Genomic DNA, 13,301 nt, shown 5'->3' on the forward strand with positions numbered 1-13,301 from the left:
CTTTTTTTTTTTTTCATGTGTCACGAGCAATGACGCAGGGTCACAGACGGGTCACGTGGTGCCAGTGAGGGGCATCTGCTCTGGGAGGCGGGCAGAAGGCTGACATTATTATTCACTGGGCTGTCAAAGTACAGAGCACCCAGGATGGCATGGAAGAAAAAAAATATTCTGACCTGCGCTACCAGCAGCCACAGACAGGGGGAGCCAGTGGACTTTAGAATCCCACAGACGAAGAGGGATCTTATTGTGATAGGTCCACACTGCCGGAGCCTGCTTCCTTTGTTGCCCCCCAACTGTCGCACCCCCCCTTCCCTCTCTCCTCCTCTCTCTCACTCACACACACACACTCTCTCTTTCTCTCTCTCGTTCTTTATCCTGCCTCATCTCCCCTTCCTCTCCCATCCGTGGATGAAATGAACAGCACCAGGAGAGGTGGTGTGGATCAGACAGACAGACAGAGTGAGTGGGACTGGAGGACAGTGGTTTCTTCACTGCTGTACTGACTGTGAGCCTGGAAGAGGCTGCTGCTGGCTGGGCTCTTTGTGGAGATATACGTACCTGTGGAGAACGGACACTGACACAGCTGGCTGCCAATAACACTCAACTGTGAGAGCCGCCGTGCAAGAGGTGCATTTTACTGTGCCGTCGGTGAATTTAGGTATGTGTGTGGGGGGGAAGAGGTATCGTGCGTGTGTGTGTTTTTGCATTGAAAGATGCATGTATCAGTCTGTTTTTTACTGTGTGGATTAACATGGCATAGTCTCTTTTCTCATGCTGATGTCAATTGGCTGGCTGGGTTGTTTTGTTTCCTTGGCAGAACAGGATTTTATTTCTGACCCCATTCAGGGGGTTTTGATTACAAATTCATGTTTACAATGTTGTTGCGGTGCGAGAGAGAGGGAGAAAGGAGAACGCGGTCGAAAAACCATTCCTCCGACGTGGTCGGCAGAACAACTTGTTCTTCAAAAGTAGGTTATTCATGAATTCCTCTGACTTCTCGACGCTCGTTATCAAACGCTCTCTGGCCGACAGATTGAGATTGCCTTGTGTCTGTCAGTGCGCATGCTCTCCAACAGACGGAACGCTTGAATGTCGTTGCCTTGGGGTCTGAAAGATGAGATAGAGGACCTAAGCATTGCCAGGCATTGGGCCAAATCACTGTCTTTTAGTGTGCTGAAGGTTAGGGGCACATTTCTCTCTGGTTCCCTCCTTGCATTATCAATGGAAATGACGAGTCCATTCAATCATCCTGTTTCAGTGGGAATTCCATTGGTTCGAGGATGTGTGCCCTCTTGGTTTGCTTGAGATGGAGGATATTTCAAGAGGATATTGTAGGCACAGGAGGCTGTTGAGGGTAGGACGGCTCATACTAACATCTGGAACGGAGCGAGTGGAATGGCATCAAACGCATGGAAATTCTCCACTCCAGCCATTACCACAAGCCTGTCCTCCCAAATTAAGGTGCCACCAATCTCCTGTCGTTGCAGGCTATGTGTGTAGAGTGTGGGGATGTCAACACTGTATATGGTGTACGTGGGATTGTGTGATGGTACAATAGTGGAATATATGTGGTCAGACAGACATGCAGAGACAGACAGACAGACAGACAGAGACAGGGAGACAGACAGACAGACAGGGAGACAGACAGACAGACAGGGAGACAGACAGACAGACAGACAGACAGGGAGACAGACAGGGAGACAGACAGGGAGACAGACAGACAGGGAGACAGACAGACAGACAGACAGGGAGACAGACAGACAGGGAGACAGACAGACAGGGAGACAGACAGACAGGGAGACAGACAGACAGGGAGACAGACAGACAGGGAGACAGACAGACAGGGAGACAGACAGACAGGAGACAGACAGACAGGGAGACAGACAGGGAGACAAATAGACACAGTGAATGGTAGTAGTACAAATGTGGAGTATCGGTGAGACTTGTGCCCATTCCAGCCCTCTCGCTCGCTCTCTCTCTCCCTGGAGCTTTGCCGTTGCTTCCCTCTCTCCTTCCCCTTCGACCCCTCCCTCGACCCCTCCCTCCATCCTGCTGAGGAGGCAAATTTAGAGTGGGCGAGCTTCAGCCCATTCATAATTGCGATGGGGGAGAAGTGGAAAAGGAGGGAGGGGAGAGAAAGACCCCCCCCCCCAGAGACCTCATTACGTATTTATGTCTAGATGTGTAGACATTTCTCTCAACACATGTTTGCCTCATTCACCAATTAACACCCTCACTCCCAATCCAACGGCTGTGTTGACAGATGTTGAACTGATAGAACCGTGCTTGTGTGTATCTGCATTGCCTGCTCTCTGGGGGTTTCGGCTGGGTTTCTGTATAATCACTTTGTGACAACTGCTGATGTAAAAAGGGCTTTCTAAATAAATTTGATTGATTGATAGAGCTCACACTGGTCCATGCTTTGGTGCTTGTTTGCATAATATGCAAATATTGTCTATTGTGACATCCTGGGTTTGACTGTTGAGTTTTTCCAGACCACAGGAAAAATGTACCGCTGGTCACGTGATCAGGACAAACTCCTGGCCCTGACCATGACACCTGCTCTTAGGCCTTACCGAGTTGTTATTGGTCTTTTCCTCCAGGGGGCGTCATAGACAAGGACCTGCGTCACTACCTCAACCTGCGCTTCCAGAAGGCCTCAGTGGACCACGAGCTCCAGCAGATCATTAGAGACAACCTCTACCTCCGCACCATACCCTGTGAGTAACCCCCCTAACCCAGTCCCCAATCTCTTACCTGGTGTCCTTCCCGCCCTCTCACAGGGAGATATTCTTCATCCACCCCAGCCTACCTGTCCAATAACACACGGAATCGTCTATGTTTCCTGGCCATGCCACCTGGAAAAACTAGCTACGAGATATCCACAGATCTGGTTCAAATCTCACTTTCCAAATTTGGGAATACGTCCAATAGATACACAACCAGTAGATTCCTTCCAATTGATGAAATACATTGGCATTTGACTCTTCGGTCTTCATTCCCTGCCTCCGCTTCTTCTCCAGCAGCTGCTGACTCTCTGTTGGTCTGGCTGGGTTCAGTAATGGATGATCTGGCTTCATGATTTGGCTGGAGGGATGAACCTGGCCTCCTGCAGCCGCCTGTCTCAGCGGAGGGTGGTCTCAGATTGAACCTTGGCAGCGCCATTCTGTAATCAGCACCTGAATCTCAGCAGGCAGGCGGGCACCATGGTTAAGGCCTATTTATTGTAAAACCATGCCAGTTTTAGTCTCCCAGCTCAGTTGACTATCTAGCTAGCCCTCCAGCACTGCATTTCAAGAGCGTTGGTCTACTAATGGATTGTGTGTATGTGTGTAGCAGTGCTCCTACATAGCATTTAGACTGAAACAGTCAAAAGAGATTCAATACTTAGTCATGTTTATGTTTCATTGGCAACAATGCATATACAGTTGAAGTCAGAAGTTTACATACACTTAGGTTGGAATCATTCAAACTCGTGTTTCAACCACTCTATACATTTCTTGTTAACAAACTATAGTTTTGGCAAGTCAGTTGTCATTCACAAAGTAGATGTCCTAAGTAATCTTTCCAACAATTATTTACAGACAGATTATTTCACTTATAATTCACTGTATCACAATTCCAGTGGGTCAGAAGTTTACATAGTTGACTGTGCCTTTAAACAGCTTGGAAAATTCCAGAAAATGATGTCATGGCTTTAGAAGCTTCTGATAGGCTACTTGACATAATTTGAGTCAATTGGAGGTGTACTTGTGGGTGTATTTCAAGGCCTACCTTCAAACTCAGTATCTCTTTGCTTGACATCATGGGAAAATCAAAATAAATCAGCCAAGACCTCAGGACAAAATTGTAGACCTCCACAAGTCTGGTTCATCCTTGGGAGCAATTTCCAAATGCCTGAAGGTACCACGTTCATCTGCACAAACAATAGTACGCAAGTATAAACACCATTGGACCACGCAGCCGTCATACCGCTCAGGAAGGAGACGTGTTCTGTCTCCTAGAGATGAACGTACATTGGTGCAAAAAGTGCAAATCAATCCCAGAACAACAGCAAAGGACTTTGTGAAGATGCTGGAGGAAACGGGTACAAAAGTATCTATATCCACGGTAAAACGAGTCTTATATCGACATAACCTGAAAGGCCGCTCAGCAAGAAAGAAGCCACTGCTCCAAAACCTCCATAAAAAAGCCAGACTACAGTTTGCAACTGCACCTGGGGACAAAGATCGTACTTTTTGGAGAAATGTCCTCTGGTCTGATGAAACAAAAATAGAACTGTTTGGCCATAATGACCATCGTTATGTTTGGAGTAAAAAGGGGGAGACTTGCAAGCCGAAGAACACAATCCCAACCGTGAAGGACGGGGGTGGCAGCATCATGTTGTGGGGGTGCTTTGCTCCAGGAGGGACTGGTGCACTTCACAAAATGGATCATGAGGTAGGACAATTATGTGGATATATTGAAGCAACATCTCAAGATCTCAGTCAGGAAGTTAAAGCTTGGTCGCAAATGGGTCTTCCAAATGGACAACGACACCAAACATACTTCCAAAGTTGTGGCAAAATGACTTAAGGACAACAATGTCAAGGTATTGGAGTGGCCATCACAAAGCCCTCACCTCAATCCTATAGACATTGTGTGGGCAGAACTGAAAAAGTGTGTGTGAGCAAGGAGGCCTACAAACCTGACTCAGTTACACCAGCTCTGTCAGGAGGAATGGGCCAAAATTCACCCAACTTATTCTGGGAAGCTTGTTGAAGTTTGACCCGAGTTAAACAATTTAAAGGCAATACTACCAAATACTAATTGAGGGAATGTAAACTTCTGACCCACTGGGAATGTGATGAAAGAAATAAAAGCTTAAATAACTCCTTCTCTCTACTATTATTCTGACATTTCACATTCTTAAAATAAACTGGTGATTCTAACTGACCTAAGACGGGGTATTTTTACTAGGATTAAATGTGAGGAATTGTGAAAAACTGAGTGTAGATGTATTTGGCTAAGGTGTATGTAAACTTCCGACTTCAACTGTAGATGAGTATTCTGTTGACACTGCATAAGGTTTCTCATCAAGGTTCTTGTCTCTCATGAAGTTATGGAGGAGATTATTTTTAATCCATAACATCAAATTTGATTTGTCACATACACATGTTTAGCAGATGTTATTGCTGGTGTATCGAAATGCTTGTGTTTCTAGTTCCAACAGTGCAGTTATAGCTAACAAGTAATGTCTAACAATTGCACAACAATACACAGAATACACACACATTTAAAGTAAAATAGCTGACGGGCAATGTCGGCGCACCATAGACTAAAATACAGTCGAATAGAATAAAGTATATACATACTGAATGAGATTAGTAGTGCAAAATATGTAAACATTATTAAAGTGACTAGTGTTCCAATTATTTCAAAGTTCCAAAGTGGCCAGTGATTTCAGGTCTATGTATATAGGGCAGCAGTCTCTAATGAGCTAGTGATGGCTATTTTAACAGTCTGATGGCATTGGAATAGAAGCTGTTTTTCAGTCTCTCGGTGCCAGCTTTGATGCACCTGTACTGACCTCGTCTTCTGGATGATAACTGGTGGAACAGGCAGTGGCTTGGGTGGTTCTTGTCCTTGATGATCTCTTTGGCCTTCCTGTGACATCGGGTGGTGTAGGTGTCCTGGAGGGCAGGCAGTGTGCCCCTGGTAATGCGTATGGCCTCTGGAGAGCCCTGCAGTTGCGGGTGCTGCTGTTACCGTACCAGGCGGTGATACAGCCCGACAGGATGCTCTCAATTGTGCATCTGTAAAGGTTTGTGAGTGTTTTAAGTGCCAAGCCAAATTTCTTCAGCCTCCTGAGGTTGAAGTGGTGCTGTTGGGTGGACCATTTCAGTTTGCCTGAGGTTGAAGTGGCGCTGTTGGGTGGACCATTTCAGTTTGCCTGAGGTTGAAGTGGCGCTGTTGGGTGGACCATTTCAGTTTGCCTGAGGTTGAAGTGGCGCTGTTGGGTGGACCATTTCAGTTTGCCTGAGGTTGAAGTGGCGCTGTTGGGTGGACCATTTCAGTTTGCCTGAGGTTAAAGTGGCGCTGTTGGGTGGACCATTTCAGTTTGCCTGAGGTTGAAGTGGCGCTGTTGGGTGGACCATTTCAGTTTGTCAGTGACGTGTGTTCACTTGTTTAATGGTCTTCATGATATTTGTCTGTACAACATTTGCTCTCAAAATTGCCATCTTAGGTGATAGTAACTGGAAGTGTGTGTGTGTGTGTGTGTGTGTGTGTGTGTGTGTGTGTGTGTGTGTGCATCCTCATGGATTTTTGTGTGTGTGGGTCTGCTTGTGTGTGTGTGGGTCTGCTTGTGTGTGTGTGGGTCTGCTTGTGTGTGGGGGTCTGCGTGTGTGTGGGTCTGCTTGTGCGTGTGGGCGCATCTGTGTGTGTGTGCGTTCATAATGTATTACCCTAGCCATGCCGTTCCAGCCCATCTGTCTGTATCTATAATGGAGAGACATTCTTCAAGGCACGTCAGGGAGATTTCATTAGGCCCATTTTGCCTCTACTCTGTGGACAGGGAAATGAGAGGTACAAGAAGGCCTATTTGTTAGAGGCGGGCACCAGTGTTATTCTCCCATAACTCCATGAGGTGGGTTTGAGGGAGAGAGGGAGAGAGGAAGGAAGGGGGAATGAAAGAGAGAGCGCTGGCAGTGGATGATCAGAGGAAGTGTGAGTCATTATTCCCGCAGCACAGGAGCTGCATGGCCTTGGACTTCCATTGACTGAAGCGTGTGGTGCTAGGAGGGAGAGAGAGATGGACAGAGGAGGGACAGGCCCAGTGGAAGTGAGTGGGGGAGTGTGGTGCTAGGAGAGAGAGAGAGAGATGGACAGATGAGAGACAGGCCCAGTGGAAGTGGGTGGGGGAGTGTGGTGCTAGGAGAGAGAGAGAGAGATGGACAGATGAGAGACAGGCCCAGTGGAAGTGGGTGGGGGAGTGTGGTGCTAGGAGAGAGAGAGATGGACAGAGGAGGGACAGGCCCAGTGGAAGTGGGTGGGGGAGTGTGGTGCTAGGAGAGAGAGAGATGGACAGAGGAGGGACAGGCCCAGTGGAAGTGGGTGGGGGAGTGTGGTGCTAGGAGAGAGAGAGATGGACAGAGGCACAGGCCCAGTGGAAGTGGGTGGGGGAAGGTGGGAAAGGAGAGAGAGAGAGAGATGGACAGATGAGAGACAGAGGAGGGACAAGCCCAGTGGAAGTGGGTGGGGGAGTGTGGGAAAGGAGAGAAAAGAGTGATGACACACCTCATGGGATGAGAGTGAGAGACCAAAAGACCTGTTACTAACAACCTCAACCAAACTTGTAAAACTAGACACAATCCTGCAACCATGGAGAGGTAAATACCTGTCTATTTATGGACAATGTGCCCTGATTAACTCATTAGTGATGTCTCCGTTTACTCACTTACTTATGGCGCTGCCTACTCCTGATGATTCGTTTTTCAAATCATATGAGCAAAATATATTTCACTTTATTCTTGACGCTAAACCAGACAAGATAAAGCGAGCCTATCTATATAATGAATATGAATTGGATGGGTTGAGATTAAATATAAAAGCACTAAACCTCTCTCTAAAAGCTTCACTCATTCAAAAGTTTTATTTGAACCCAAAATGGTTCTCAAGTAGATTAATAAGAAAAGCTTTGTTTAAAAATGGCCTTTTTGCCTTTGTGCAGTTTGCCATGTCTCATTTTCGATTAATTGAAAATGATACTTTTTTCAAAGTATCTGTCTTTATCAAACAAGCATTGCAGAGCTGGCTACAATTTACATTTCATCCCCCTGAAACGATAGAACAAATGTTACAACAAATATTATGGCTGAACTCAAATGTGCTGGTTGATAAAATACCTGTATTTATGGGAAAGATGTTTGAAAAGGCTATTTTGTTCTTAAATTATATCGTACATTGTAATGGTAGAGTTATGTCCTTCATGGAGTTATCAGAATTGTACAGGAAGGTCTGCTCAATCCAAGAGTACAACCAATTGATTACAGCACTGCCCCAAAAATGGAGGAGGCTGTCACTCCCTTGCCTTAGAGATCCACATTATGCTCTATGTTTGGTTAGGTCAGGGTGTGACTTGGGTGGAAAAGTCTATGTTTTCTATTTCTTTGTTTTTGGCCGTGTGTGTGTGTGTGTGTGTGTGTGTGTGTGTGTGTGTGTGTGTGTGTGTGTGTGTGGTTCCCAATCAGAGGCAGCTGTCTATCGTTGTCTCTGATTGGGGATCATATATAAGTTGTCATTTTCCTTTTGGGTTTTGTGGGATCTTGTTTTCTGTTTAGTGTCTGTGACTGACAGAACCGTTTGTTTTTGCGGTGTTACAGTGCCTTGCGAAAGTATTCGGCCCCCTTGAACTTTGCGACCTTTTGCCACATTTCAGGCTTCAAACATAAAGATATAAAACTGTATTTTTTGTGAAGAATCAACAACAAGTGGGACACAATCATGAAGTGGAACGACATTTATTGGATATTTCAAACTTTTTTAACAAATCAAAAACTGAAAAATTGGGCGTGCAAAATTATTCAGCCCCTTTACTTTCAGTGCAGCAAACTCTCTCCAGAAGTTCAGTGAGGATCTCTGAATGATCCAATGTTGACCTAAATGACTAATGATGATAAATACAATCCACCTGTGTGTAATCAAGTCTCCGTATAAATGCACCTGCACTGTGATAGTCTCAGAGGTCCGTTAAAAGCGCAGAGAGCATCATGAAGAACAAGGAACACACCAGGCAGGTCCGAGATACTGTTGTGAAGAAGTTTAAAGCCGGATTTGGATACAAAAAGATTTCCCAAGCTTTAAACATCCCAAGGAGCACTGTGCAAGCGATAATATTGAAATGGAAGGAGTATCAGACCACTGCAAATCTACCAAGACCTGGCCGTCCCTCTAAACTTTCAGCTCATACAAGGAGAAGACTGATCAGAGATGCAGCCAAGAGGCCCATGATTACTCTGGATGAACTGCAGAGATCTACAGCTGAGGTGGGAGACTCTGTCCATAGGACAACAATCAGTCGTATATTGCACAAATCTGGCCTTTATGGAAGAGTGGCAAGAAGAAAGCCATTTCTTAAAGATATCCATAAAAAGTGTTGTTTAAAGTTTGCCACAAGCCACCTGGGAGACACACCAAACATGTGGAAGAAGGTGCTCTGGTCAGATGAAACCAAAATTGAACTTTTTGGCAACAATGCAAAACATTATGTTTGGCGCAAAAGCAACACAGCCCATAACCCTGAACACACCATCCCCACTGTCAAACATGGTGGTGGCAGCATCATGGTTTGGGCCTGCTTTTCTTCAGCAGGGACAGGGAAGATGGTTAAAATTGATGGGAAGATGGATGGAGCCAAATACAGAACCATTCTGGAAGAAAACCTGATGGAGTCTGCAAAAGACCTGAGACTGGGACGGAGATTTGTCTTCCAACAAGACAATGATCCAAAACATAAAGCAAAATCTACAATGGAATGGTTCAAAAATAAACATATCCAGGTGTTAGAATGGCCAAGTCAAAGTCCAGACCTGAATCCAATCAAGAATCTGTGGAAAGAACTGAAAACTGCTGTTCACAAATGCTCTCCATCCAACCTCAACGAGCTCGAGCTGTTTTGCAAGGAGGAATGGGAAAAAATTTCAGTCTCTCGATGTGCAAAACTGATAGAGACATACCCCAAGCGACTTACAGCTGTAATCGCAGCAAAAGGTGGAACTACAAAGTATTAACTTAATAAGGGGGCTGAATAATTTTGCACAGTTTGAAATATCCAATAAATGTCTTCCACTTCATGATTGTGTCCAACTTGTTGTTGATTCTTCACAAGAAAATACAGTTTTATATCTTTATGTTTGAAGCCTGAAATGTGGCAAAAGGTCGCAAAGTTCAAGGGGGCCGAATACTTTCGCAAGGCACTGTATTTTGTTGAAGTGTTTTTTGAAATAAAAGGTATCATGAACACTTACCACGCTGCGCTTTGGTCCACTCTTCCTACCACCAACGAGAGCTGGAACAGAGGAGGGTGGCAGCGGTAGGAGGTAGGGAACTGGTCTGTCTGCCCAATATAAAGGATCAAAACTGGCGGAGGAATAAAAATAGCATAAATAGGAAAGTATACCAGTTTCATTTGAGGACCAGGATGTTGACAACTGTGCCATACAGATTGCAAAATAATTGGGAAGCGATTTTTGATGTACCGATTCCATGGTACAGGGTGTATGAGTTGATACATGTATATAAAACAACGCAAGATTCAAGACTTTGTGCTTTTCAGATAAAATGATTATATGGAATTCTTGCCACCAACAAAATGTTGAATATTTGGGGCATAAAATCATCGAAGCTCTGCAGATTTTGTTGTGAGGATACAGAATCAATAGAGCATTTATTTTGGTATTGCCCTCAGGTAGCCTGTTTCTGGTCTCAGGTTCAGGAATGGCTGAAAATGCATAGCATTGATCTAAACGACCCTATAAATAGTACTGTTAGGAGATCTGGAGGGACCGGGTCAGTCAATTACTAATATACTAATACTCTTAGTGAAAGTATTTATGTTCTACATGCAATCTGTATATTCTATTCAATTAGATAGATTGAAATTGTACGGTAACATCATAGCATAGTTGAAAGATATGTGTTGCGTAGAAACCCGAAGTGGGTGGCCAACAGAGATAGATGGGATGGGCTGAGGGTGAGGGTGACCAGCAGAGATAGATGGGATGGGCTGAGGGTGACCAGCAGAGATAGATGGGATGGGCTGAGAGAAGCTGAGGGTGACCAGCAGAGATAGATGGGGTGGGCTGAGGGTGACCAGCAGAGATAGATGGGATGGGCTGAGAGAAGCTGAGGGTGACCAGCAGAGATAGATGGGATGGGCTGAGGGAAGCTGAGGGTGGGTATGTGGAATTGGAGACAAGTGGGAGTGGAGTTGCTGTGTGAGAGAGAATAATGGTCAAAAGATAAAGGGGAAAAAAAGTCAAAATAAAACATAATAAAAGTACATTTGAATGTCACTAAGTGGCAGTGTTTTTAATTAATTTTAACTAATGCTGGGTTTGCCTGAGGCTGATGCCGTGCAGGTGTTTGTACACGTGCATATACACACACTCTCATTCATAAACACATACAAGAACACACACATACATGTAATAGTGCCAGACATGCACACAAACATATACAGTTGGCATTGCTGTTATGATTCCAGTTGTCCTTGATGTCCTTTGTTTTAAATGTATTATTATGTTTTATTTTTTTGCTTTGTTGTTTGCTGTTTTCTTGTCTTCCTTTTTTCTATTTAGTTCATTACCTTGGTTGTTGGTGCATTGGGGGGTTCTTGGGGGAAGGGGAATGGAATTAATCGGGGGAGTTTTTTCTTCCTGGGGGGACTGTGGGAGCGGTCTGGAATGGTTGAGGGACAGCTATTGGGGAACTGTGGGGGGATCTTGGAGGGTTCGGGTTTCACCAGATTGTGATCAGGAAAAAGGAAACGACTTATATGACATGTATTTTCTGTCACTATCATGCACACGCTCCCTCACACACAAGGATGGCTCTGTTGCAGAAAGACTGATACATGTTTGATAGTGTCTTGATGCTGTAGTGTTTGTCCTTCATGTTCTAATACTTTAATGTTACCCCTTCCTTGTGTTTATTGTATTAAATAATTATATGCATTTTTAAAAACTACCTCACCCATACGCGTATAGTGCCTTGCAAAAGTATTCATCCCCCTTGGCGTTTTTCCTATTTTGTTGCATTACAACCTGGAATTTAAATGGATTTTTATTTGGAATTCATGTAATTGGACATACACAAAATAGTCTAAATTGGTGAAGTGAAATTGAAAAACTTACTTGTTTAAAAAATAAAATAATCATAATGGAAAAGTGGTGTGTGGATATGTATTCATCCCCTTTGCTATGAAGCCCCTAAATAAGATCTGGTGCAGCCAATTACCTTCAGAAGTTACATAATTAGGTAGATTGCACACAGGTGGACTTTATTTAAGTGTCACTTGATCTGACACATGATGTCAGTATATATACACCTATTCTGAAAGGCTCCAGTGTCTGCAACACCACTAAGCAAGCGGCACCATGAAGACCAAGGAGCGCACCAAACAGGTCAGGGACAAAGTTGTGGAGAAGTACAGATCAGGGTTGGGTTATAAAAAAGATCAAAAACTTTGAACATCCAACGGAGCACCATTAAATCCATTATTACAAAATGGAAAGAATATGGCACGACAACAAACCTGCCGAGAGGGCCGCCAACCAAGACTCACAGACCGGGCAATGAGGGCATTAATCAGAGAGGCAACAAAGAGACCAAAGACAACCCTGATGGAGCTGCCATCTCTACAGCGGAGATTGGAGTATCTATCCATAGGACCACTTTAAGTCGTACACTCCACAGAGCTGGGCGTTACAGAAGAGTGGACAGAAAAAAGCCATTGCTTACAGAAAAAAAATAAGCAAACACGTTTGGTGTTCACCAAAAGGCATGTGGGAGACTCCCCAAACATATGGAACATGTACTCTGTTCAGATGAGACTAAATTTGAGCTTTTTGGCCATCAAGGAAAACACTATCGGGCGCAAACCCCTCTCATCACCCCGAGATCACCATCCTCACAGTGAAGCATGGTGGTAGCAGCATCTGTGGGGATGTTTTTCATTGGCAGGGACTGGGAAACTGGTAAGAATTTAAGGAACAATGGATAGCATTAAATACAGGGAAATTCTTGAGGGAAATCTGTTTGTCCCAGTCTCAAATCTCTGGAAGACAAAGGTTCACCTTCCAGCAGGAAAATGACCCTAAGCATACTACTAAAGCAACACCCGAGTGGTTTAAGGGAAATTATTTGGAATGGCCTAGTCAAAGCCCCGACCTCAATCCAATTGAGAATCTGTGGTATGACTTAAAGATTGCTCTACACCAGCAGAAACAATCCAACTTGAAGGAGCTGGAGCAATTCTGCCTTGAAGAATGGGCAAAAATCCCAGTGGCGAGATGTGCCAAGCTTATACAGACATACCCCAAAAGACTTGCAGCTGTAATTGCTGCAAAAGGTGGCTCTACAAAATATTGACTTTGGGGGGGGGGGGGGGGTGAATAGTTATGCATGCTCAAGTTTTTATTTATTTTTGGTCTTATTTCTTGTTTCTTTCACAATAAAACATATTTTGCATCTTCAAAGTGGTAGGCATGTTGTGTGAATCAAGTGATACAAACCCCCCAAAATCTATTTTAATTTCAGGT

At 44.5% G+C, this 13,301-nt stretch overlaps 1 protein-coding gene across 1 annotated transcript in view; it reads left to right on the forward strand.

Annotated features, from left to right (window-relative positions):
- The window catches only part of LOC135515783 (membrane-associated guanylate kinase, WW and PDZ domain-containing protein 2-like), a 308,130-nt gene that overhangs the window by 95,847 nt on the left and 198,982 nt on the right, over positions 1 to 13,301 (forward strand). The window contains 1 exon segment of the mRNA XM_064939514.1: positions 2,604 to 2,720. Coding sequence (XP_064795586.1) covers positions 2,604 to 2,720 — 117 coding nt within the window.

The sequence above is a fragment of the Oncorhynchus masou genome, chromosome 27 (genome assembly GCF_036934945.1).
Source record: "Oncorhynchus masou masou isolate Uvic2021 chromosome 27, UVic_Omas_1.1, whole genome shotgun sequence".
Lineage (NCBI taxonomy): Eukaryota > Metazoa > Chordata > Actinopteri > Salmoniformes > Salmonidae > Oncorhynchus > Oncorhynchus masou.